This window comes from Vulpes lagopus, chromosome 23 (genome assembly GCF_018345385.1).
Source record: "Vulpes lagopus strain Blue_001 chromosome 23, ASM1834538v1, whole genome shotgun sequence".
Taxonomy (NCBI): Eukaryota; Metazoa; Chordata; class Mammalia; order Carnivora; family Canidae; genus Vulpes; species Vulpes lagopus.
Window position 1 is genome coordinate 52,884,498 of NC_054846.1, and position 27,894 is coordinate 52,912,391.

General features: G+C 39.1%; 1 protein-coding gene across 2 annotated transcripts in view; it reads right to left on the reverse strand.

Moving 5' to 3' along the window:
• Nucleotides 1-27,208, reverse strand: part of AGBL4 (AGBL carboxypeptidase 4) — a 1,348,432-nt gene extending 1,321,224 nt beyond the window's left edge. Inside the window, exon 1 of one of the 2 annotated variants that reach the window (XM_041739178.1) lies at nt 26,899-27,208. In XM_041739178.1, coding sequence (XP_041595112.1) covers nt 26,899-26,932 — 34 coding nt within the window. In that variant the 5' untranslated portion in view covers nt 26,933-27,208. The remainder of the gene's footprint in view (nt 1-26,898) is intronic. The other variant, XM_041739177.1, reaches the window with a different exon arrangement.
• Nucleotides 27,209-27,894: the final 686 nt, after the last annotated feature.

A 27,894-nucleotide genomic window follows, 5' to 3' on the forward strand; every position in this document is an offset into this window, starting at 1 on the left:
CTCCTTACTCTAAAATCTGGCTCTCCCGAGATGGCACTATTACTCTTATAGTCCTCTTAAGAAGAGGCTACTCATGTTTTCTTCCTCTAGAAATTCTAAGATGAAAGGAGGAAGAGTATTCTAAGCTCAGTGTCTGCTCACAGATCATTACTGTTCCATCCTTACTCAAAAATGCATTCTTGGGGCACCTGGAGAGCTTAGTTGGTTAAGTTTCTGCCTTTGGCTCAGGTCGTGATCCCAAGGTCACTGGGCTTTTTTGCACAACAGGGAACCTGCTTCTCCCTCTCCCTGCCTCTCCCCCTGCTTGGGCACTCTCTCTTCCTGTTAATTAATTAATTAATTAATCTTTTTTAAAATTTTAAAGATAAAAATAAATACATTCTCTTTGGGAGGCCAACTCATGAGACCAAAAATCCCCTTCTCTAAGACAGTAAACTGCTATAGGATTCCTTGTCAGTTCTTATTGAGTGCTGAGAATATAATGATGAATAAGGTAAATATCACAGAATGCTGAATGGGACACATTAAGTTAAATAAAATACATTAAAATTAATTTCACCTAAAAAAATAAAATAAAATAAAATAAAATAAAATTAAATTAATTTCACCTGTTTTTTAAATTTTAATGTAGCTATTAGCAAATTTAAAATTACCTATGTGGATTGCTGAGCTACAGCTTTCCATTCCAATGTCTAGCTTTCAACGGAAGAGGAGGTTAGCGGAATACAAATTTGGAAGAGGTTAGCTGAACATGAGTTTGCAATTTAAACTCTACCTTTCCTCTCTAGTGTTGATACTCTCTACTCTTCTACTTATACCTATTCTACCTTTTAGCTATATGTATTCTACTCCTAAATAACAGGTCTACTTACTAACTCCAAAATATTCTGCATGTATTTGTGCTTCCTCCCACCCAGAATAGCCTTTCCCTTCTCATTCAGAGTAGTCTGTTCCGTCACGGAATATAGTAGTCTTTAAAATATTTGCTGTGCTGCCCAATGACAGGATTATACACCCTACTCTATATATAGCAGGCTTGTTATAAGAAGAGAAATGTGAGCAAAAGTGACATGTGCCATTTCTCAAGCAGAAGCTTTAATAAGAGCAATTGCTTGGTTTCAGTACAGTCTCTTGCATGAGATCAGAAATGTCGCAGATAGAAGTAACTCTATCAGCTCGGGTCCTGACATGACAATGTGGAACAAACTACAGCTACCCTGCAGTGGACAAGTACTGGATGAGATCTTGCAGTTTGCAACACGGATGGACCTACAGGGTATTACATTAAGTGAAATAAGTCAGAGAAAGGCATATATCATATGATTTCACTTATGTATGGAATCAAAATGCTAAAACAAACAGACAAAAGCAGAAACAAACCCATAAATATAGAGAACAAACTATGGATGAAGGGGAGCAGGGGCAAAATAGGTGAAGAGGAGTGAGAGGTACAGATTTCCAGTTATGGAATGAATAAGGATTAAAAGTCACAGGGATAAAAGATACTGCATAGGGATTATAGTTACTATATTATAATAGCATTGTATGTTTACAGATGGTAGGGACACTTGCAGTGAGCATACTATAAGGTATCGAATTGTCTGATCACTAAATTGTACACCTGAAACTAATGTAACATTGTGTGTCAATTATACTTCAATTAAAAAAAATGAAAGAAACCGTTGTTATTCTAAGTGCCTGGACTGTTTGAGTCATTTCTTGTCACTATATAACTTGGCCTAAACGGGCAAATATGTCATATACTTTTATCATGATCATTCTCATTCTTAAGCACCACTATTTCCATGAAATTTTCCCTGATCAGTTTAATCCTAAATTATTTTTTCCTCCTCTAAGTTCAGCTGTACCACTTTTTTGGCAATTCTATCAATTATTATTTAAATCTGAATCGTGCATAATTGCTTAGTGGTTGCTAACATCATAAAAACAGATAATCAAACATTATATGCCTCCTAATAGGAACACATAAAACCACTTTTGAAACAGTCTTTTTAAAAAAAGGAGTCCAGGGAATCCCTGGTTGGCTCAGCAGTTTAATGCCTGCCTTCGGCCCAGGGTGTGATCTTGGGGTCCTGGGATCGGGTCCCACGTCAGGCTCCCTGCATGGAGCCTGCTTCTCCCTCTGCCTGTGTCTCTGCCTCTCTCTCTCTCATGAATAAATAAAATCTTTAAAAAAAAAAAAAAAAGGAGCCCAAATATGCTCAAGACTCCTACATATAATCAGTCATTTATAAGAAATATAGAAGACAAAAGAATGTTGAACTACAATATAGGAAAACAATCAGCAAAATCCAGGAAAATAATCTGCTTTCTTTAAATAAACAAACAAACAAACATAAAAAGCAAGGGAAAAAAGGGAGAAAGATGGGAGAGAGAAATCCATATATGAAATAATTCAATTTAAAGTTAACTGGAAAAAAATAAATAAATAAATAAAGTTAACTGGAGCCTGGGTGGCTCAGCGGTTAAGCACCTGCCTTCAGCCCAGGGTGTGATCCTCGAGTCCTAGGATCAAGTCCCACATCCGGCTTCCTGCTTCTCCCTCTACCGAGGTCTCTGCCTTTCTCTCTGCGTGTGACTCTCACGAATAAATAAATAAAATCTTAAAAATATATAAATCTTAAAAATAAATAAGGTAAGTAACTAAAATTAACCAAATATTTGATATTAAGAATTATTATTATTTGGGATGATTTTTTACATATATTAAATCACATTGATGTGATCACATATACATATGTTATGCAGTTTATACATAGAAAGTATGTGTCCTGCAACTAATTTAACATTGTGTGTCAACTATACTCAAATTTTAACTTTTTTTTAAAGATTTTATTTATTCATACATAAAAGACACAGAGAGAGAGAGGCAGAGACACAGGGAGAGAGAGAGAAGCAGGCTCCATGCACTCCATGCAGGTAGCCTGATGTGGGACTCAATCCCGGGACGGCGGGATCATTCCCTGAGCCAAAGGCAAGCATTTACCTGCTGAGCCACCCAGGCATCCCTAAAAAAATTTTTTAAAGAGCCTGTGTCTTGGGGCACTCGGATGGTTCAGTGGTTGAGCGTCTGCCTTCAGCTCAGGTCATGATCCCGGGTCCTGGGATCGAGTCCTAAATCAGGCTTCCCATGGGGAGCCTTCTTCTCCCTCTAACTATGTCTCTGCCTCTCTCATTCTGTGTCTCTCATGGATTAATAAAATCTTTAAAAAAAAAAAGGAGTATATCTTTTACAGATACATATTGAAATATTTATAGATTCAATTATATATCTGTGATATACTTCAGACTAGTTCTAGGGAAAGGAGAGTAGGAAAAATGAATATGATTTGAATAATTGCTAAAGTTGGATGATGAGTGTTCTTATATTAATTATACTTTCTATTTCTGTATACATTTGAAATTTTCCATAATACAAAAGCTATTTTAAATGGAGTTAAGAACTTGCCACATAATACAAATTACTTAATAATACAATGACACTAAGTAGTAGCTTTATAGATATGTTGATCCTATAAGGTTGTATGACTAAGTAAAACCCTGATAGTCTAGAAGAGTGCCTTCAATGAAGATATAATGGAGGAGAACATAAACTTACCTCTCTGGTGGGTTTTTTCAACTGAGCCTATCAGAAAGAAAAATACACACACACACATGCACACACATTCACAAAGATGATCTAAAATAGTTACAAAATTTATAAACTATGCAGGTAATACCAAATGCGTGAATTAGATAGAGAATAAGGAAATAAGGAGAAAATGGTAAGGAGTGCAGACTGTATAATACCAGAAAGAATTTGCCCCCTTCTAAGGGTGGCACTCAGATCCAGCCAGCAGTAAACATGCATCAATATAGGCCCAGTTTTGCCAAGTCTCCGGAATTTTCAAAAGAAGTCAGAAATTAGTACTTTTATGTGAAACTGCCCTATTTTTAAATAATTAGCAACCAATTCAATCTAGTTACTCCTTGTTCATATGTTTCATGAGCCCAAGAAAGTATTTCTGATAGGCTGATCCATCCCATGTGCTGCCAGTATGCAACTACTAATCTTAGCAAAACATACTATGGCATGATGAAATGAAGGGAGATGTATCCCAGCTCTTCCTGATAGCAAGGATGTATTCTGTTCATAGCCATTAAAATGAGAGAAAACTTCATGCAATTCACAATCACCTTTGATGTTCCTGTTGTGTAAATAAATTATTGAGGGTAAATTGTGGGCAATTGTCATTTATTCCTCTCTTTCATCCCAAAACAAGCCTCCACGAAATAAGTATCTGGTACATTTATTTGAAAGAATGGTCATAAGCTTCAGTGTGAGTAGATTAGTCAAATGAACCAAAAATAAATGGTTTTACCTTTGGCTTACATAGCCAATCTATGAAAAGATCTAACACTCTAAGTGTAGGAACTATACTGGTTTCCTCAACATTTATCTGAGCCCTTAAGTCTGTCCTAGATCTGACACATGCCATTAGAAATTGTCCACAGAGGAATTAACTGTGGAGGACTGGTGTGTAAGAGACAGAAAAGACCACCAGAGGCCTTTCACCTTAAAAGCTAATACCTTTTGATTAATAGAGTTATGCATTACAGGAAGGTAAGAGCCTCAAATTTCTTATGCTTCTACTTTGGTTATATAAGCCAAATTTAAATTTTAAAAACTGTATTATAATAAGAATAATAATTAAAGTTACATTCTCAAGACCCAAGAAAGTCAATGTTGAGAAATTTGGGAACTTCTGCTCCCGAATCCAGTAAGACATTCCACTCACCCAAGAGTCTCTTGTGTTTGAAATGAACTTGCTTATAATCTTATAAGGGAGGGGAGCCCTGAATGGCTCAGCAGTTTGGCGCTTGCCTTCGGCCCAGGGCGTGATCCTGGAGTCCCAGGATCGAGCCCCATACCAGGCTTCCTGCATGGAGCCTGCTTCTCCTCTGTGTCTCTGCCTCTCTTTCTCTCTCTCTTTCTCTCTCTCTGTGTCTCTCATGAATAAAATAAATAAAATCTTTAAAAAAAAAATCTTATAAAGGAAAATGTACGAAATCCAAAAGGCAGGAAATTAAACACAAAAATCTTGAAAGTAAGTAATAATGTTGTAACTGTGGCTCAAATAAAGCTATATATAACTTTTTAAGATGCGAAATACTTAGGTTTATTTCAATTCCACATAACTATACTTCTTCAAAATGAATAATTAAAACTTGCAAAGCAGAAAGAAAGATAGCTCCAGAATTAAGAAATGTAGAGATGAGGGATGCCTGGGTGGCTCAGTCAGTTGCACGTCCAACTCCTGATCTCAGCTCAGCTCATGATGTCACGGATTGGTGGGATCAGGCCTGCTATGGGCTTCCCGCTCACCAAGGAGTCTGCTTGAGATTCTCTCTCTCCCTATCCTGCTGCCCTTCCCCCCTACCAAGAATAAATAAATAAATCTTTTTTTTTTAATGTGGAGATTCTCTAATGTATCCAAGGCTTCTTTTACTGTTTATCAAAAGCAGTTTTCTCAGATTCAGAAGATTTTCATTCTTTTCTATGGCTGAGTAAATATTAAAAAATGATTTTTTAAAAAATATTTCATTTATTCACAAGAGACACAGAGAGAGAGAGTCAAAGACATAGGCAGAGGGAGAAGCAGGCTCCCTATGGGGAGCCTGATGTGAGACTTGATCCAGGACCCTCAGATCATGACCTGAGCCAAAGGCAGATGCTCAACCACCAAACCACCCAGATGACCCTGAAACATGGATATTAAGTTCTGATTTATCATTTTTATAAATCTGTAGTATTCAAAAGTCAGCTTTGATTTTTAAGGAATCTTATACACATAAGTGTTTTGACTTTTTTTTCTTCTAAATTATTAAATTCTAGTTAGTTAACACATAGTGTAATATTGCTTTTAAGGGCAGAATTTAGTGATTTATCACTTACATATAACACCCAATAGTCATCATAACAAATAGCTTTCTTAATACCAACTTACTCATTTAGCCCATCCCCAATCTACCTCCCTCTGTCAACCCTCGGTTTCTTCTCTATTATTAAGAGTCTCTTATGGTTTGCTTCCCCCTCTCTCTTACTCTTCCTTCCCATTTGATCATATGTTTTGTTTCTTAAATTCCATATGAGTGAAATCATACAGTATTTCTCTTTCTGTATCTGACTTATTTCACTTAGTATAATATTCTCTAGCTCCATCCACATCTTGTATCTGACTTATTTCACTTAGTATAATATTCTCTAGCTCCATCCACATCTTTGCAAATTTTAAGATTTCATTCTTTTCTATGGCTGAGTAAAATTCCATTGTACATGTATTCTACATCTTTATCCATTCATCAGTGGATGGATACTTGGGCTCTTTCCATAATTCGGCTATTGTTGATAATGCTGTTATAAACATGGGGTGCACGTATCCCTTCGAAATCTGTATATTTCTAACTTTTGGGTAAACACCTAGTAGGGCAACTGCTGGATCATAGGGTAGTTCTATTTTTAACCTTTTGAGGAACCTCCAAACTGTTCTCCAGAGTAGCTACAACAGTTTACATTCCCAACAGCCTAAGAGATTCCCCTTTCTCTGCATCTTCACCAACATCTGTTGTTTGCGGTGTTGTTAATTTTGGCCATTCCTACAGGTATAAGGTGGTATTTGATTTATATTTCCCTGATGATGAGTGATGTCAAGCATCTTTTCACAAATCTGTTAGTCACCCAGATGTCTTCCTTGGAAAAATGTTCATTTCTTCAGCCCATTTCTTAACTGAATTATTTGTCTTGGGGTCTTGAGTTGGGTAACTATAGATTTTGGATACTAACTCATTATCAGATCAGATATGTCATTGGCAAGTATCTGCTCCCATTTCATAGACTGCCTTTTGGTTCTGTTGATTGTTTCCTTTGCCTGCAGGAGCTTTTTATGTTAATGAAGTCCCAATAGCTCATTTTCGCTTTTGTTTCTCTTGCCTCTGGCAATGTGTCTACAAAAAAGTTGTTAACCTCCCAGAACAAAGAGGTTGCTGCCTGTGTTCTCCTCTAGGATTTTGATGGTTTTCTGTCTCACATTTAGATCTTTCATCCATTTTGAATTTATTTTAGTGTGTATAGTAAAAGAAAGTGATCCAGCTTCATTCTTCTGCATATTGCTGTCAAATTTTCCCAGCACCATTTCTTGAAGAGACTGTCCTTTTTCCATTGGATATTCTTTCCTGCTTCATTGAAGACTAGTTAACTATATAGCTATGGGTCCATTTCTGGGTTTTCTATTCTGTACCATTGATCTGTGTGTCTGTTTTTGTGTCAATACCATACTGTCTTGATCACTACAGCTTTGTAATATAATTTGAAATCTAGAATCTTGATGCCTCCAGCTTTGCTTTTCTTTTTCAGGATTGCTTTGGCTGTTTGGGGGTCCTATAAATTTTAGGGTTGTTTTTTCTAGTTCTGATGCTGGTGGTATTTTGATAGAATGCATTAAGTGTGTAGATTGCTTTAGGTAGTATAGATATTTTAACAATGTTTGTTCTTCCAATCCATGAAGATGGAAGGTTTTCCCATTTCTTTGTGTCCTCTTTAATTTCTTTCATAACCATTCTACAGTTTTCAGAGTTCAGATCTTTTACCTCTTTGGTTAGGTTTATCCCCAGGTATATCAGGGTTTTGGTACAATTGTAAGTAGAACTGATTACTTTATTTCTTTTTCTGCTGCTTCATTATTGGTGTATAGTAATGCAATAGATCTCTGTACACTGATTTTATATCCTGTGGCTTTGCTAAATTCATGTATTAGTTCTAGCAATTGTTTGGTACAGTCTTTGGGTTTTCTACATAGGATATCTTATGTCATCTGTCAATAGTTTGACTTATTTCTTGCTGATTTGGATGCCTTTTATTTCCTTTTTTTTATCTGACTGCTGTGGCTAAGACTTCCAGTAATATGTCAAATAGTAATGGTGAGTGAGACTGGACATCCCTGTCTTGTTCCTGACCATAGAGGAAAACCTCTCAGTTTCTCCCCTTTGAGGATGATATTAGCTGTGGGTCTTTCATATATGGCTTTTATGATGTTGAGGTATGTTTCTTCTATACCTACTGTGTTAAGAGTTTTTATCAAGAAGAGATGCTGCAGGGACGCCTGGGTGGCTCAGCAGTTTAGTGCCTGACTTCAGCCCGGGGCATGGTCCTGGAGTCCTGGGATCGAGTCCCACATCGGGCTTCTGCATGGGGCCTGCTTCTCCCTCTGCCTGTGTCTCTGCTTCTCTCTGTGTCTGTCATGAATATATAAAATCTTTAAAAAAAAAAAAAAAAGAAGAGATGCTGCATTTTGTCAGATGCTTTTTCTGTATCTGTGGAAAGGCTCATATGGTTCTTATCCTTTCTTTTATTAATGGGTGATCACATTGATTGATTTGCAAATACTGAACCACCCCTGAAGCCCAAGAATAAATCCCACTTGATCATGATGAATAATCTATTCAACGTCCTGTCGGATCTGATTTGCTGGTATCTCCTTGAGAATTTTGGCATTCGTGTTCTCAAAGATATTGGTCTGTAATTCTCCTTTTTAGTGGGGTCTTTGTCTGGTTTTGGAATCAAGGTAAGCCTGGCCTCGTAGAAAGAATTTGGAAGTTTTGCTGCCATTTTTATTTTTTTGGAACAGTTTGAGAAGAATAGGTATTGATTCTTCTTTAAATGTCTCGTAGAATTCCCCTGGGAAAGCATCCAGCTCTGGACTCTTGCTTGTTGGGAGATTTTTGATTACTGGTTCAATTTCTTTGCTGGCTGTGGGTCTGTTTAAATTTTCTATTTCTTCCTGTTTTTGGTTTTGGTAGTTTGTATTTTTCTAGGAATTTATCCATTTCTGCCAGATTGCCTAGTTTGTTGGCATATAACTTTTCACTATATTCTCTTATACCAGTTTGTATTTTTGTGGACTTGTGATCTCATCTCTTTTATTTGTGATTTTATTTATTAGGGTCTTTTTCCTTTTGATAAGTCTGGCTGGGGGGTTTATCAATTTTATTAATTCTTTCAAAGAACCAACTCTTAGTTTTGTTGATCTGTTCTACTGTGTTTTTTGTTTCTATATCCTTTATTTCTGCTCTGGTCTTTATTATATCCCTTCTTCAGCTGGCTTTAGAGATTAATTGTTATTCCTTTTCTAGCTCCTTTAGGTGTAAGGTTAGGTTGTGTATTTGAGACTTTTCTTGCTTCTTGGGGTAGGCTTGTATAGGACCACCTTTGCTGCATCCCAGAGGTTTTGGACTGTCATGTTTTCATTTTTATTTGCTTCCATGTATTTTTTAATTTCTTAATTTCCTGGTTAACCCATTCATTCTTTAGTAGGATATTCCTTAATCTCCATGTATTTGTGGTCTTTCCAAATTTTTTCTTATGGTTGACTTCAAGTTTCATAGCACTGTGGTCTGAAAATACGCATGATCTTAATCTTTTCTGTACTTGTTAAGGGCTGATTTGTGACCCAGTATGTAATCTATTCTAGAGAATGTTCCATGTGCACTCAAAATAAATGTGTATTCTGCAGCTTTAGGATAAAATGTTCTGAGTATACCTGTGAAGTCCATCTGGTCCAGTGTGTCATTCAAAGCCACTGTTTCCTTGTTGATTTTCTGTTTAGATGATCTATTGCTCTAAGAGGGGTGCTCTAATCTACTAGTATTGTATATTATCAATTAGTTTCTTTATGCTTGTTATCAACTGATTGATATACTTAGGTGCTCCCAAGTTGGGGGAATAAATATTTACAATTATTAGATCTCCTTGACAGATATTCCCCTTAATTATGATATAATGCCCTCTTCATCTCTTGTAACCAGCTCTTGTCTAAGTATGGCTACTTTGGCTTTCTTTTGGCATCCATTAGCATAACATGGTTTTTCATGCCCTCACTTTCAATCTGCAGATGTCTTTGGGTCTAAAATGTGTCTCTTGTAGGCAGCATTTGGATGGGTCTTGTTTTTTTATCCATTCTGATGTCTTTTGATTAGAGCATTTATACCATTTACATTCAGAGTAATGATTGATAGATATTAATTTAGTACCCTTGTGTTACCTGTAAACTTGGTGTTTCTGGTGATGTTCTCTGTTCCTTTCTAGTCTTTGTTGCTTTTGGTCTTTTTTCTTCTTCAGAGAGTCCCCTCCTGCAGGGCTGAATTAGTGGTCACAAACTCCTTTAGCTTTTCCATATGTGGGAAAAACCTGTATCCGCATTGACTAAAAACCTGGTCATGACTTCCTATTCTTTCCTTTGGGCTGAATTCCTCTGTCTTGTCATTTTGTCTGGGTCACAGTTTTGTTAGGAAAGCCTGTTGTATTCCTGCTCCTGAGAATAATGGCTATATTAAGAAGGAGTGAAAAAAAAGAAAAAGAAAGAAAGAAAGAAAAGAAAACTGGGAAGCCAGATCCTATGTGCATTTTGGTCTACTTGTTAAAAGAAGCTAGATCGGTGGCAAGGAAAAAAGGAAGCTAGATCTTATTTCCCTTAGAGCTGAAGCTTTGCAGCACTCTATAATCAGTAGACTTGTTGCATGCAAGGGGTTTGTGCTGGTCTTCTCAGGGTGTGGCCTGCTGCACTGAATCTCAGGTAGAGATGCCTTAGTGGAGATGCACCTGCAGGATGGGGGGCAGGGAGGTGACTGAGGGCTTGGTATAAGCAGCTGTTGCCTCCACCAGTTAGAGATGTTTTGCTCACTGAGGTCTGTCAGTGTTGATGGGGGTGAGGGTAGAAGATAGAATCAACTAGCTCTCCCATCCCTGTAGTGGGAGGTTCCTAGCTGCCACTCTTCAGCAAGCCCTCAAGAAAAGCAAACAATCACCCCTCTGGTGTCCCTGGCCTCGGCCAGATCCCTGCCTTCACCCTACCTCTGCCTGAGCTGTCCACCTGCCAGGTGGCACAATACTCTTAGGTTTTATCTCAGGCTTACACCTAGGTTTTCAAACTCCCAGTTCTAACGATCCCCATGGCATGAACCCACGCTGGTTTTCTGGGGGAGTGTCTCCCTGTGCTTTTGTGTTTGCCAGTATGTCCCAGAAATTGGTTACCAACCTTGCAGCGGTATGGAGCTTAAGGTATGGTGCAGCCAAAACCCAGAACAACAGTTTGCTGCCCTCAGCTGGTCTGTTTCTATGCTGGCAAATGGGGCAGCTCAATGGCACTTGTTGGGTCTTTTGTCACTAGAGAGACTGTGCTACTCCAGGGAGGCTGGGCGACCCAGGGGATCCTCAGACTATGCTGCCTCCCAGGTCTCTGCCTTTCTCCCCTACTGGAGCACCACCACCCACCCTGGTGATAGCATGGATCCCTAAAGCTGCAGACTTTGTGCTCCCCAGCATATAAAAACTTGCAGTGGCCAGCTCCTCTCCTTTTCCAAATTAATGATTTCAAGGAAGAGCTTTCCTTGTGCAATCCCCTGTGTACACTTTTACTGTCTTTTTCTCTCTCATACCTCTCTCCATGATCAGGGCTCCTTCCTCTTTTCAGCACCCACAGTTCTCTTCTCCCCAAAATCAACTCTCCCCAGCTCCTACCTTCCAAAATGTGGCCATCTTGGTACCTCTGGTTGTATAGTTTTGTTCTCTCACTCCTCAGATTGATTTTTTGGGTGTTCAAAATGATTTTATATCTATCTAGCTGTGTTCAAAGCAGGCAAGTTGAAAGTTCTCCTACTACTCCCCTGCCATTTTAACTCCTTCCCCACAGATAAGTATTTTTTAATTAAATTTCAGGCCACTTCTTTTCCTCAGCACTAAATATTCACAACGAAGTAGTTGGGAATAATATGCAGCACATCAATTTTAGACCTGAAGTATCTAAGAACCAGACTCTATTGTTCTGCCAGACAGCGCATTACCAAAGAATCAATTAACAAAAGAGAGAGAGAGAGAGAGAGAGAGAGAGAATATGATTAAAAAAAAAAAAAAAAAAAAGGAAGAAAAGAAGGAACCAAAGATCTAGAATTTATTCAGTAAGACAATCTCTTCTACTTAACTGGAGCAAGATAGGGGTAGGCAAAGACTGGAGCAGGAAATCTCTTTTCTTTAGAAAAGAGAATGGATTAGTACATAAATAAGATACAAAGTTTGAAAAAATTATAATCACCAATATGAGAACATTTAGCTGCCTAGCACTGGAAAAAAAAGGAATTAATCTATTCCCTTGACAATAATTAACCCTGTTTTTCAAAACCAATTTGACTGAAAATACTAAACTTTCAAAGTATGTATTGCTCTGAGCAGACAGGAACAGGATAATGATTCTTTTGTTACTCTAATAATAAGAAAAAACATCCTTACTTAGTGTTAAGTATATAGTACGTTTTTAAGAGTGGTTGGCAATTTTTGATAACCTAAATGAGAAACAGTATTAAAATTAGATATCTGGAAAAAAGTTTTACTTACTTATTTCATCAGGATGGCATGTGCTTTGATATATACTTTTCTGACAATGTGGCCAAATTCAAACCATTTTGAAAGGAAGGATGTACAAATGACAAAGCAAAATTTCTCCCTCCCCTCCCCCACCAAAAACAACCCCTGGGATAATCTGGTTCACTAATCAGGTACAGCACCTATTGTCTCAGAACATACCACTTTCATACCAGATTTCAATTAAAAATATATAAAATACCTCAATTATCTATTGAGATCCTTAGTTGAAGTACTTTGGTCAATTAAAAATTACTAATCTACATACAATATAAAAATCTCACAGTAAAGAAAAGATATAATCAGTACAACACAACTGTTTTTTATTAATATTTACCTTTTATTTTATTTTTGTTTTAAAAATTGTATTTATTTATTCATGAGAAACACAGAGAGAAAGAGAGGCAGAGACACAGGCAGAGACACAGGCTCCATGCAGGGAGCCTGACGTGGGACTTGATCCTGGATCTCCAGGATCACACCCTGGGCTGAAGGCAGCACTAAATGCTGAGCCACCTGGGATGCCCAGTACAACACAACTTAAAACTAATCCCAATTCCAGCAAATGTTGATACAAAGGAAGAAAAATTCCTCTTTCTCAGGACCTTATTAAATCAGCTTCTAGGAATTAATAAAAAGATCATGATTTCCTCTTCAGGATATAGGGAAAAGTTGCTCTCATGAATGAAGTTGAATCCTTGACTACATATAATTTATATTAAATTGAAATAAAAGATCCAGGCTCCTCGGGGAAAATAATAATTATGATCCAACCCCTTTATTAAATCATTTCATTTTTCATCCGGTTCCATAATATGAGTGATGTTGATCTTTAAGTCAAAAGCCCCACAACAGTAATAAACCTAAACTTAGATGAACCCTTTTAAATCTTTTATAAGAAAATTCAAAATATTTACAACAATTTTTATCAGGTTCTAAAAATGTTACTAGCATTTCTCATAAGTATTGCTATTCTTGTGGCAGTGCACTGGTAATGATATTAGTAAGATGAAAAATCAGAGTATTATTGCTTTGGAAGAGATTTCCAATTTTTTAAAAATTATTTAAAGTTTCATAATATATTTATGACACTAAGTTTCGTGTCCCATCAATACATCGCACTCTTCCAATAGATCAGAAATGCTCTTTAAAGATATATGAAGCTGCATATTTCATGAAAATGGAAAGCACCAATTAACCCAGTGAGTTAAGAGGATTCCTACTCTATTAGAGGTATTATTACACACACCCTCACAACACTATTGAGTAAAGGATTAGTATCACCACCTTAAAAATGAACAAAACGGAGGCTCAAATAAGCACTATTATACACTAAGGAGTAGTTAGAGTTTTAAATTTTATCTGCTTAATTCCAAAACCTGTATTCTATTTACTATGTCATGCTGCATGAAGAGACAGACACCTCCAAATGAGGCTTTAGAGTTTTAATTTGAATTCCAGTGTAGTTAACATACAATGTTACATTAGTTTCAGATGTAACATTATAGTGATTTATAATATAAAATTATATATAATTATATTTCACAATATAGTGATTCAACAATTCCATACTTTACTCAGTGCTCATCACAAGTATACTCTTAATCCTCTTCACCTATTTCAACCACCACCCCACTGACCTCCCCATCAGTTTGTTCTTCTGTTACTTGGTTTGTCTCTTTTTTTCCTTGCTCAATTGTTTGTTTCTAAATTCCACATATGGATGAAATCATGATATTTGTGTTTCAGACTGACTTATTTCAATTAGCAGTATACCATCTATGCCCATACCACCCTGAGCATACCCGATCTCGCCCAATTAGCAGTATACCTTCTAGATCCATTCATGTTGTTGCAAATGGCAAGATTTCACTTTTTATAGCTAAGTAATGTTCCATTGTGTGTGTGTGTGTGTATATATATATATATATATATATATACACACACACTACCTCTTCTTTATGTGCTGATCTATTGATGGACACTTGGGCTGCTTCCATATCTTGGCTATTACAAATAATTTATTACAATAAATAAAGGGGTGCATATATCTTTTCAAATTAGTGTTTTTGTATTCTTTGGGAAAATACCTGGTAGTGGAATTACTGGCTCATAATGATAGTTCTATTTTTAATTTTTTTGAGGGCACTAAACCCGTTTTCCACAGTGGCTGCACCAGTTTGCATTCCCACCAACAGTGTACAAGTGATCCTTTTTCTCCACATCCTCACAATCACTTGTTGTTTTTGTTTTTTACGTTAGCCATTCTGAGAAATGCAACGCCATACCTCCCTGTGGCTTTCATCTGCATCTCCTGGATGAGTGATATTGAGCATCTTTTCATGTGTCTGTTGGCCATCTTATGCCTTTGGAAAAATTTCTGTCCATGTCATCTGCCCATTTTTTAAATTGGATGTTTTGGGATTTTTGGTGTTGAGTTGTATCAGTTCTTTACATATTTTCAATATTAACCTTTTTTGGCTATAAATGACATACAAACGACAATGCAAATATCTTCCCCCATTTAGTAGGTTGTCTTTTAGTTTTGTTGATTGTTTACTTTGCTGTGCAGAAGTTTTTTTGTTTCAATGTAGTCCCAATAGTTTATTTTGGCTTTTGCTTCTCTTGTTTGAAGAGACAGATCTAGAAAGATATTGGTACAACCAATGTAATAAAAAGTACTGCCTATGCTCTCTTCTAGGATTTCTATGATTTCAGTTCTCACATTTAGGACTTTAATCCATTTTCAGTTTATTTTTTTGTGTATGGTATGACAAAGTGGTCCAGTTTCATTCTTTTGCATGTTGCTGTCAAGTTTTCCCATTTGTTGAAGAGACTTTTCCCATTGCATATTCTTGCCTCTTCTGTCCCAAACTGACTATATAATCATGGGTTTATACCTGGGCTCTCTATTCTAGTAATCTATGTATCTACTTTTGTGCCAGTACCATACTATTTTGATTACTATAGATTTCCACTATATCTTGATATCTGAGATTGTGTTACCTCCAGTTTTGCTTTCCTTTTTCAAAACTGTTTTGGCTATTCAGGGTCTTATGTGGTTCCATAAAATGCTGTTACTCTTTTGCATTAAATCTATAGATTGCCTTGGGTAGTATAGACATTTTAATATTTGTTCTCCTAATCCATGAGCATGGAATATCTTTCCATTTGTGTCATCTTCAATTTCTTTCTATACTTTTCTATACTTTTCAGAGAACAGGTCTTTCCCCTCTTTGGTTAAGTTTATTCTTAGGTATTTTATTATTATTAGCATAATTATAAATGGCATTTCTCAATTTCTCTTTCTGCTACTTCATTATTAGTATATAGGACTGCAACACATTTTCGCACATTGATTTTGTAACCTGTGACCTTACTACTCTAATCTTTATTATTTGCTGCCTTCTGCTAGATTTAGGTTATGTTTGGTCTTCTTCTAGACCTTTAGGTGCAAGGTTAACTTGTTTATCTGAGACTTTTCTTGCTTCTTGACTTAAGCTTGTGTTGCTATAAACTTCCCTCTTAGAACCACTTTTGTTGTATCCCAAAGATTTTGGATCATTGTGTTTTCATTTTCATTTGTCTCTATGTATTTTTCTGTTTCTTCTTTGATTTCTTGGTTGACCCATTTATTGTTTAGGTACGTTATTTAACCTCCAAGTGTTTCTGTTCTTTCCAGATTTTTTTTTCTTGCAATTGATTTCTAATTTCATAGTGTCAAGGTCAGAAAAGAGGCACAGTATGACTTCAATCTTTTTTAATTTGTTGAGACCTTTTTTGTGGCCTAATATGTGATCTATTCTGGAGAATGTTCCATGTGCACTTGACAAGAATGTGTATTCTCCTGGTTTGGGATGATATGTTCTGGATAAATCTGTTAGATCTATCTGGTCCGATGTGTCATTCAAAGCAACAATTTTCTTTTTGATTTTCTGTTTGATCTACCCATTGATGTAAGTAATGTATTAAAGTCCCCTACTATTACTGTATTACTTTCTATTACTTCTTTTATGCTTGTTATTAGTTGTCTTATGTATTTGTGTGCTCCTATGTTGGGTGTATATATATTTACAATTATATTACAATTGTCCTATCTTCTTGTTAGGTTGCTCTTTTTTTAATTATATAGTGTCCTTCTTTGTCTCTTGCTATAGTCTTTGCTTTAAAGTCTATTTTTTTTTTTCTGATATAAGTATTGCTACTTCAGCTTTCTTCTCACTCCATTTGCATGATAAATGCTTTTCCATTCCTTCACTTTCAATCTGCATGTGTCTTTAGGTCTGAAGTGAGTCTTGCAGGCAGCATATGATGGGTCTAGCTTTTTTTCTCCATTTCATGACCCTATGTCTTTTGATTGGAGCACTTAGTCCATTTATATCCAAAATAATTATGGATAGGAGTGTACTTATTGCCATTTTGTTATTTGTTTTGAGTTTGCTTTTATACTTCTCTGTTTCTTTGTTCTCTTGCTCTCATCTCACAGTTTGGTAGCTTTCTTTAGTGACACACTTGGATTTCTTTCTCTATTTTTTGGATATCTATTACTAGTTTTTGATTTGTGATTACCATTACATTTGTATATAACAACTTCTGCAAATATAAGTCTAATATTAAGTTGATAGTTGCTTATATTTGAACACTCTTAACTCCTTTTCCTCTCACATTTTCGGTATATGGTATCATATACTTTATATCCTTTTATATTCTGAATCGCTTGACTAATCTTTATAGATATACTTATTTTTACTGCTTTTGTGCTTCCTACTTTTCTTACTCCTACTTTCCTTTCCTTTCTTTTCCTTTGCTTTCCTTACCTCTGGCCTTTCTTTCCTTTCCACTCAGAGAGTGCCATTTAACATTTCTTGTAGAGCTAATGTAGTGGTGATGAATTCTTTTAACTTTTGTCTGGAAAACTCTTTATTTCTCCTATTCTGAATGATAGCATTGGTGGATACAGTATTCTTGGCTGCAGATTTTTTCTTTCAGCACTTTCAATATATCATTCCACTCTTTTCTGGCCTGCTAAGTTTCTGACAAAACAAAAAGCAAAAAAAAAAAAAAAAAAAACAACTGATTGCCTTATGAGGTTTTCCTTATATGTAAGAGTTTTGTCTTGTTGCTTTTAAAATTCTTTCTTTATCACTACTTTTTACCATTTTAATTACTATGTGTTTGGTGTGAACCTCCTTGGTCTGCTTTTGTTGGTGGCTCTGTGCCTCCTGGATCCGAAATTCTGTTTCCTTCCCCACATTCGGGAAGTTTTCAGCTATTATTTCTTCAAATAAATATTCTGCCCCTCTCTTCTCTTTTGGGAATCCCTATAATGCAAGTGTTATTATGCTTGATGGTGTCACTCAGTTCTCTGAGTCTATTTTCATTATTTTTTTTTCTCTCTCCTATTATTTATTCCACCTGTGGGGGTTTTTTTGTTGTTGTTTTTTTGGTTTTTGGTAATTTACCCTCATATTCATGCTATCTAGTTGTATCTGTAGGATAAAGTGAGTTTAGGGTCCTCCTATTCTGCCATCTTCCCTGGAAGTCTGCCAAATGAGGTTTTAAATGAGCTTACTCCATTCCCAATATATTATGTTTAAGTCCTATTCAATTAGGACATTTTGTTTGTGAAATGTCAAAAGTTTCTCCACTTTCCCCTTCTTTGTGTTAATATCCTCACCTTCCAATAGCCTAAATTCAAATACTTAAACCTAAAATTTCTGGATTAAAAATGTTTCCACTCATTTAGTCCACAAATATTTATTGAATGCCTACTATAGCAAGCATATGCTAATTGCTATTTTAGTCCCTACTGTTCACTAATTTACTCAATTAGTGCATAGAGATGCCTAAGATGAGAAACTTCATTAGCCCCATATTTCTAATTACTGGATTACAGTAATCATAAATAAATGTATACTTTTTGTTTCATACATGTGTCTGAAAATTAAGATATGTATTACCTTTTCCTCAATAACTCAGTAACAAAAGAAAAGTTGAGTTATTTTAAGTTCTACTATGTGCCATCCCTTCCCACCAGCAACGGCACTCATTTTATATCCAGAATAAATAAAGCCAGGAGGCAGAGTGGAGTACTCTCACCAGTATGGACATAAAGCCTGACAAATTTGGGTTGTAGTTCCAGTTTTTACTAGTTATGGGTTGTGTAGCCTTAGCTTCATCACTTAATATTACTGAAGCCAAATTTTCTCATATGTAAAACTGAGATAATTATACCCCCCTGCAGGAATTCTGTGATAATTAAACAAGATATATATAAAGTACCTAAAAGAAGGGAGGTACTCTGCAAATGACAAAAGACCAGCTTACTGAAATAACTTTGTTTTTTTTTAAGATTTTATTTGAGAGAGAGTGTGTGAGCAGGGAGGACAGAGGGAGAAAGAATCTGAAGCAGGCTCTGCACTAAGTGCAGAGGGGCTTCATCCCCGGATCACAAAATCATGACCTGAACTGAAACCAAGAGTCAGATACTCAACCAACTAAGCCACCCAGGTGCCCCACTAACTTTGCTTTTAAAGGTCATTACTACAATACCTAACTATTTATCCTCTCAATTTTAGGGCAGTATATTATTTACTGAATGGGAATCAGAAATATTAGGTTACAGTTCTGGCTCCTATTCTCCCTAGTTGTGGGACCCTGGTTAAGTCACTTAACTTCTAACATTCAATATAAAGATAAAAATTCACACTTTCCTTATCATGTGCTCTAATCTTACACATGTCTTTTCTACTTAGGAGGGCAAAAATGGAAAGAATCTGGACTCTGGAATGAGAAAGACCTGCTTTCTATCCACATAATCCTGAACTAATCACTTAATCCCTCTTGAATACATCTATGTAACCCTGGAGTCCTTCTTCAGGTCTATTGCAAGGCAAAATGAGAAAGTAAACTACAAAGAAGCTAAAAGTAGAAGATAAACTGATGACCAAATTATTTAGGAACCAGCTTTGCTTGGGGACAGGTGTTATTAAATCAATCTCTTCCACCAGAATATTCCTACTTTGACGAGTCCAGATTCTTAAATGTAACCTCTACTACTAACTGAAATGTAATCCTCCATTACTTACAAATAGAAGATTTTTTAACCTGGGTTTCTAGAATGGACATTACCTCATAAAATTAATTTCAAATTTCAAATGTGTCTGCACACAGCATGCATTTTCATAAGAATTCATTCTTTTCATGACATACTCAAATCTATCACCCCAGAAATGTTTAAGAACCAACAGAAGGGAAAAAATAAAAAGAAATACAGTCTTTAGCTCGGTTAATAGATGAGCAATAAGCAATACCAGCAATGTTCTGAACAAGCTTCATTCTCTCACCACATAACATTCCTGGGCATATGCTGCTCTCTCTGCCCTACATTCCTCCTCTCTATTCCCAGTTCCTCTGCCTGCAATTCACTGGGCTAATTTCTTTTTATCATTCAAGACTCAATTCATGTGTCCTTCCTCCAAGTAGCTTTACTGAACTATTCTTAACACCACCCCTAGGCTGTCACAGAACTATTCTCTAGCCTCAGAATTCTGTGTACAACTCTTCTCATTGCCTGAATGGTAATTTTCTAACTCTATTCTTCCTCCACTATGATAAGAGCTCCTTGAAGGCAAGGACTTTTTGTGTAACACATATCTGAATTTCCAAAGTTGGGCACAATGCCTGTCATATAATAAGTATTCGATATGTTTTTTAAAGATTTTTTTTTTTGAAAGAGAGACAGCACCTGTGTGCATGGGAGAGGGAGAAAGAACCTTAAGCAGGCACCACACCCAGTGCAGAGCCCAACGTAAGTCTCAATTTCATGACCCCAAGAACATGACCTGAACTGAAATCAAGAGTCAGATGCTTAACTGACTGAACCACCCAGGTGCCCCTCAATACTCATTTTTTTAATAATTCTATGAACATTAGAATAACACAGTCTACAACATAGGGATTTCTTTCACAAAGCCATGACAAGGAGATTAATATATTATAATTAGTGACTTCTAAAACTCCTGAAAAAAATGAAACTATAATTGACAGCAGACTGTTTTTCCCATTTCTTCCACCAAAACTCAGAGATTTTTTTCCATAACATTGTTGAAAGTCTTTATTAGGAATTTCCAATTCTATATAAAAGTTTTTAATCCTATAAAAAATTCTAGCCTGAGCAGCCCAGGTGGCTCAGCAGTTTAGCACTGCCTTCAGCCCAGGGCGTGAAGACCCAGGATCGAGTCCCATGTCAGGGCTCCCTGCATGGAGCCTTCTTCTCCCTCTCCCTGTGTCTCTGCCTCTCTCTCTCTCTGTGTCTCCTATGAATAAATAAATAAAATCTTAAAAAAAAAAATTCTAGCCTTTTTGTGTTTGCTTGTTTTGTTTTCCTTCAGTTGACATGCAAGTACATTATTTGGAAAAGTTGTTAAGACTCAAATATTCACAATCAACGGTTCTCAAAATTATAAAACAAATAAAAATATTTTTTTCAGGGATCCCTGGGTGGCTCTGCAGTTTAGCGCCTGCCTTCAACCCAGGGCATGATCCTGGAGTCCCAAGATTGAGTCCCACATCGGGCTCCCTGTGTGGAGCCTGTTTCTCCCTCTGCCTGTGTTTCTGTCTCTCTCTCTGTCTCTCTCTCTCTCATGAATAAATAAAATCGTTAAAATTTTTTTTCAGAGTTTTAAAAAATAAATTTATGAGTCCTATTAGATAAATGCAAAATATAAACAGTAAAAATTATCATATTCCCATATGGTGAATAACATCAATTAATTACGGCAAGCTTTCACACTTATAGTAATTTATTAAAATGAGAAAAACCAAATTCAGCTAAGGGTGAAAATTTTTCTTAAATCAAGACTAAAGTTAACACCTACTCCATTGCTGAAATTTAACAATTAATAAAAATATTCTGAAACTCATATAAGACTGCTGTTCTTAAATGACTCAAAGACAAAGCTGCAACTTTATTAAAAATATGTACTCAAAACACTGACATCCTTCTGACCTTCTTAATACACACAGTTCTCTCTTATCTCTCATTGAAAGTGACACTGAGCCATGATCCTGAAATGCAAACATTTCATAGCTCCTTAGAAGAATCAAGTATATAAGCATCATGGAAACAAAAAGTGTTTTCTGTCCCAAACAAAAGGTATTTTTTCTCCCAAGACTGTACTTTTGGGATCTTTAATAAAGCTATACTTACTGATGTTATAGAAAATATATGTGACAAAAAAATTTTAAGTTTTAAAAATATTTCTAAAAAGGGAAAAAATTATGTAAGTCCACATTCCCTTATCTACAATTCCAAAATACACAGATCTCTAAAAACCAATTTTTTTCTCGTAAGTTTGGTGCCAAAACTAATTTGTCAGCAAAACTTAACCTAAATTGACATGAGCTATTTATAATTTTTATTCATTTAGTACAAATGTGATATTAATGTGTTTAATTACAGGGTACTACCACATACTCCATGGAGCTATGTAATCAACAGTACATATGCTGTATTACTTTTCCACAATCCAAAAAAAAAATCTAAATTCTGAAATATATTTTCATCCAAGACTTCAAATAATGGATTGTAGACCTGGATTTCCCCTTCTTTAAAAGGTGATTTTACTAGTAAGCCTTCAGGAAAAGACACACAAGAGCATACCTGTATATACAAATTAAGCTACCATTTTTGGGGGTGGGGCTAGGAGGGTGTAAAACATTATGCACTTTTCAAATCTATCTCTAATTCTTACCTGAAAAGTATGTTATTATTCCCTATTTACAAACAGACTTAACTATTTTGCCCATCTACTAACAAAAGAGAAAACATTATTCTTATTCCTAAAGCTTCTTAAAATGTCAAGATTCTGTCTATAGATGATTTCAGATACCATAAAATTACTTTTTATTTTTTTTTTTTTTTAATTACTTTTTAAAAAAACTTTTAGGGATCCCTGGGTGGCGCAGCAGTTTAGTGCCTGCCTTTGGCCCAGGGTACGATCCTGTAGTCCCAGGATCGAGTCCCACGTCCGGCTCCCAGCATGGAGCCTGCTTCTCCCTCTCCCTGTGTCTCGGCCTCTCTCTTTCTCTCTATCACAAATAAATAAATAAATCTTTAAAAAAAAAAAAAAAACTTTTAGAATGATTGCATCATTCTAAAAATTTCTGGTCAGTATGGGCCTCCACAAAAGGAACAAACTTGGCAATATAGGAAAGCAATTTTACCAGGTAATTCAAACAAAAGCTTTCTTTTAGGATAGTTGGAAAGGAAGGAGAAGAATCTGAGAAATTGAAGCAGGTGCAATCTAGCCTAATACTCCTACATTTAATTAACTATAAGCTTTCTTTTTTATTACTACTCATAGTCAAATTGTTAGAGAAGAAAAATTCTATATTCTTGTCCTCATTTTTTTTCTCCTGTCCTCATTTTAAAGTACAACATTTAAAAGAAACTTCCTTTTGCAAACCTGACCTTCTTACAGAGCTATCCGCATGCTTCGAAAAAAAAAGTCCCTTCATACCTTTAAGAAATTCCTCAAAATCCACCTCATATAGAGATATATCCCATGATACTTAGGTATCATTAGTTCAGGTAACAATTCCACATTTTCCTAAACTTAACTGCCTGCCTTCCTTCCAATAGCAAATAAATTATACCAATGGGAGGAAAAGAATGTCTTAAATTCATCACTGTAAGTTTAAAGTTTGCTTTTATATTTAAAGTCTAGATAATACATCTTAATTTTCTATATTCAAGCTTCAGAGGAACTAAGGAAACAGCATTCATTAGGCACTTCAGATATATTATCTCTAGTGTTCACAATTATGCTATAAATACCATCTCCATTTTAGAGATGAAGGAACTTTAGATCAGAAAATTTGAGTCCGGGCAGCCCCTGGGGCCCAGCGGTTTAGCGCCGCCTCCAGCCCGGGGTGTGATCCTGGAGACCCGGGATGGAGTCCCATGTCAGGTTCCCTGCACGGAGCCTGCTTCTCCCTCTGCCTGTGTCTCTGCCTCTCTCTCTCTCTCTCTCTCTCTCTCTCTGTGTCTGTCATGAATAAATAAAATCTTTTAAAAAGAAAATTTGAGTCCAAGGTCTTCATCGAATAAGTTAAACACACTTTAAACAAAGATCTGGGGAACCCTGGGTGGTGCAGCGGTTTAGCGCCTGCCTTTGGCCCAGGCGCGATCCTGGAGACCCGGGATCGAATCCCACATCAGGCTCCCGGTGCATGGAGCCTGCTTCTCCCTCTGCCTATGTCTCTGTCTCTCTCTCTCTCTGTGTGTGTGACTATCATAAATAAATAAAAATTTTAAAAATTTAAAAAAAATAAAATAAACAAAGATCTGAACCTATTTCTTTCCACATCACCTTGCTAACATATGCTGACCTTAGAATAACACTTTCTGTGGGGCAGGAATTTTCATCATGGCTATTATTTCTTCAGTCTGTAGTACATTGCAATACAAACAGCCAAATAATGAATCTGGATAATGTTAAAATAGGTCCAAAAATCCTACAATCTTATACTTATCTCCAGTTATTGAGCAAGTAAATGGCTTAACTTCTGTGTCAAAACTTCTTCAAATATTAGAAATAATACTTTAGAAAGCAGTTATGATCCTGAGAGTAAATTAAAACATATAAGCCACTTGACACACTATCTGGCACATAATAAACACTCCATAAATGTTAGCTGTTGCTCTGAGATGAGAAATCATCAAATTAACATGTTTTGTACCAGGTGACTCCAGCCAGCAATAGCTGGACATCTAATCCGGAAACACTCAATCCTACACTGGCTTGCGATCTTACATGACCTGGTGGTAAAGATGTTGTATGTCAATCAGTTTCTCTGCCTTGGAAATCTGAATTAAGAAACAAAGGCTCCACCCATTAACAGTGATTCAGAAGTTAAATGGTTTGGCTTCTACATTCATCAATTTTCTCTCATCAATGTTACCAACAATGCTAAATCTGTTGCTAAATCTAGTTTTTCAGTCGTCCTTTTTATATCATTTGGCAGTATTCAGTCTGTTCAAGACCATTCTTCTCATCCTCTTTGGAAAGCACTGAAATATTGAAGATATTCAAAACCTAATCCAAAGCTTCTGCTCCCCACACTCTATTCTCCCTCTAGGCAATTTCATCCACACTTATGACTTCAATAATTATCTCAGTGTTAGCTCAGACTTTTCTTACACATTCAACTGCCTTGTCAATCCCTCCACTAACCTGGATGACTAAAAGATCCATACATCAAGACTCCATACACCCAAAAACAAACTCATGATCTTCCCTCTCAAACATAGCCAAGTTCCCTTCCAGTGCTCCTTATCTCTGTAAGTACACTACCAACCATCCAGATGTACAAATTCAAAAATTAGGAGTATGATACCTTCTTTTCCTTCATCCCCTCTTTCATCAAATCCTATCAACTTTATCTTTAAATATTTCTCAATTCCTTCTCCCCATCTGCACTGATACCCTCTAACAGGTCCAACTACATCCACTTTTATTTTTTGACTTTTTTAAAAAGATTTCTTTTATTTATTTATTATTTATTTATTTATTTATTTATTTATTTATTTATTTATGAGAGACACAGAGAGAGAGGTAGAGACACAGGCAGAGGGAGAAGCAGCAGGCTCCCTGCAGGTTATCCCAATGCAGAACTCGATCCCAGGACCCGGAGATCACCACCTGAGCCAAAGGCAGGCGCTTAACCACTGAGCCACTCAGGTACCCCCACCTGTATGGACTCTTGTATCTTCTATACTTTCCACATGGTAGCCAGTTTTATTTTTCATGATTCTAATTATGTCATGCTCCTACTTTTTTAAAAGCCCTCAATGACTTATTATTCTAAATTTGTTTGACCAAAATTCGTATCCTAGTATACAAGGCTTGCAAGATCTATTTCAGTTTCTCTTCTCCTCCTATTGCCCTACATGCAGCCATATCTGTCTCCTTTCAGTTCCCTAAACACATCATGTCTCCTCCTACCTTAGGGTCTTTGCACATGGTTTCCCTCTGCCTGGGCCACTCTTTGTCCTGGTCTTCATTTATTCAATATATCTTAGCAAAAATATCACTTTCTCAGAGAATGTTCCTTGAACCCATAGACTTTAGCAAGTCATTCAATTATTTATTTAATAAATATTTAATAATAACCTACTGTATACCATGTATTGTTCTAGACATGTGGGGCTGTTAAACACAGCAAAGCACCTTGCCTTTATGGAGCCTACATTCAAATGTTAGAGAATAGGTGATAAGCAATAAAAATAACAAGTAAATTGCATAATATGTATAAAGGCAGTGAGTCTATGGGGGGGGGGTGGAGTGTTGGGCGACAAAGTAGGAGACTCACAAGGAGTTTCCAGCAGCTAACTTGGTGCCTTACATATAGCTGGCGCTCAATACATATTTGTTGAGTGGATGAAGGACTAAAGAAATATTATAAGGAGCTTAAACTATGAAAAGAACCGCGGGAAGTACTTGGTGGAAGAGACCTCCAAGGAAGAGAAGCCACACGGGTGTGGGGAGGTAAGAGCCCCCTGAGCCACCGCGGGAGCTCTGTCCGCGGCCGGTTAGGTGGCGAGCGGCCTTCGCATACCCCCTGCCCGTCCCCACCTCCCAGGCTGGAGGATCCCAGGGGGTCACTCCTGCGGCCCGGCCTGCGCCCCGCGGCGCCCCACCCCCGAGGCACCGCCGAGCTGCACTCCGCCACCACCTGCCTCGGGCGTCAGTTCTCAGCGCGCAGCCCCTCCCACAGACGCGGAACTGCGGCCGCCGCGTGTTCGTGACCTGTCAGGCCCCGGGGCCACCGCTCGCCAGCGCGGCCCAGCCCCGACGCGGCCCCTCAGGAACGGGGCCTGGGCTCCCCTCGCAGCGCCTGCCCTGCACCTGGACTCTCGTCCTCCACTTCTCGGAGACTCCGCAGGACCTTCCGGAGCAGCGCGCCAGTCGCCGCCCAGGTGCCGGCGTGTCCGGGGAGCCCCGGGGGTCGGGCTGCGGCCGTCCCCTCCGGCCTGCAGCTTCCCTGGGACCCGCAGGCGCCGCGTGGACTTCCGGGGCTTCCCCGGGCGCAAACGCTGCCCGCTCTACGGGGCCATTCGCCCAGCTGCCCCCGCGCCCTCGGGGCCACAGGGCGCCCTCCGGGACTCGGTCACCGGCGCCCCCGGCCCACGCTCACTCCCGGGCGCACACGCGCGCACACCCCTCGCCGCCGCCGCCGCCGCCCGCCGCTCACAGCCGCGCGCGCCGCCCCTGACCCCTGACCCCTGACCCCGAGGTCCCGGCCCCACCGCGCAAACGCTCGGGGCGCCTCCCGCGAGTAGGGCCGAGCCCAAGGGGCCTCCGCGCTCGGCCCGGACGGCGCAGCTGCCTCAGCGCTTCCCCTGCTCCGCCGCCCCCACAGACCTGCCTCAGGCGCCGTCTGGCTCCGCTCCGCCATTTTTGGTTGTCCCTCCGCCTCTAAGCCCACGCGAAAATCGCGGGGCAGTGGGAGCGGGCGACGGGATCCACGGGCTGACGGAGCTCCCACAGGAAGACGCGGCGCGGCGGTTGCCAGGGCAACGGGCGGCCCGCGTGCGGGCGGCGGGCGCGAGGCGGGCTGGGAGGGCGCGTGCGTCCGAGGCCCCGCCCCCCCCGCAGCCCCGCAGCCCCGCAGCCCCGCAGCCCCGCAGCCCCGCAGCCCCGCAGCCCCGCAGCCCCGCAGCCCCGCAGCCCCGCGCGCCGGGGTCCGGGCGCCTCCGCCGCGCCGGGGTCCGGGCGCCTCCGCCGCGCTCGGGTCCGGGCCACTTAGCATGCTCCGCCGCGGGGCCGGGCCGGCGGGGGGCTCCGCGGGCCGCGGACCTGGCGGGGCCGCTCCTCTGTGGTCCGCGCTCTATCCGGGGGGCTCGACACGGGTTTGCGGATTTCCCGACGCGCCTGCCCGCGGCGTGCCCGGCCTCAGTCGGGGTGCCGGGTGCTGGGTCAGTGGATGTCTCCGACGGAAGTGCGCCCGGAGCCCGTGACTGTGCCCGCCGCACCCCGAACCCGCGCTCCTCGCCCCCCCACAGCCGCCAGCCGCCAGCCGCCAGCCTGGAGAAGGGCTCTTCGCCGCCGCGCCGCTCGGTGCACTTGGTGCCCCCTCCCGCCCCTCCCCGGCGGGGCGGCCACAGTCTCCCGGGAGCCAGCCCGAGCCTCCCTCTCCTGAGTCGCCCTTCCTCCCCCGGCCCCGGCCCCGGCCCCGGCCCCGGCCCCGTGCATCCCGGGCCTGACCCCGTTACTCGCTTCCGTCCTCCTCCCTTAGGGGCCAGGTGGGCTGCCTGTGCCCTCCGTAACGCGGCACAGTGCTTGGCACAAGGTAAGCGCGCGGTAAATATCTGTGGGGTGAAAAGGGACTCCTAGGTTCACTCCTGCACTGCCACCAGT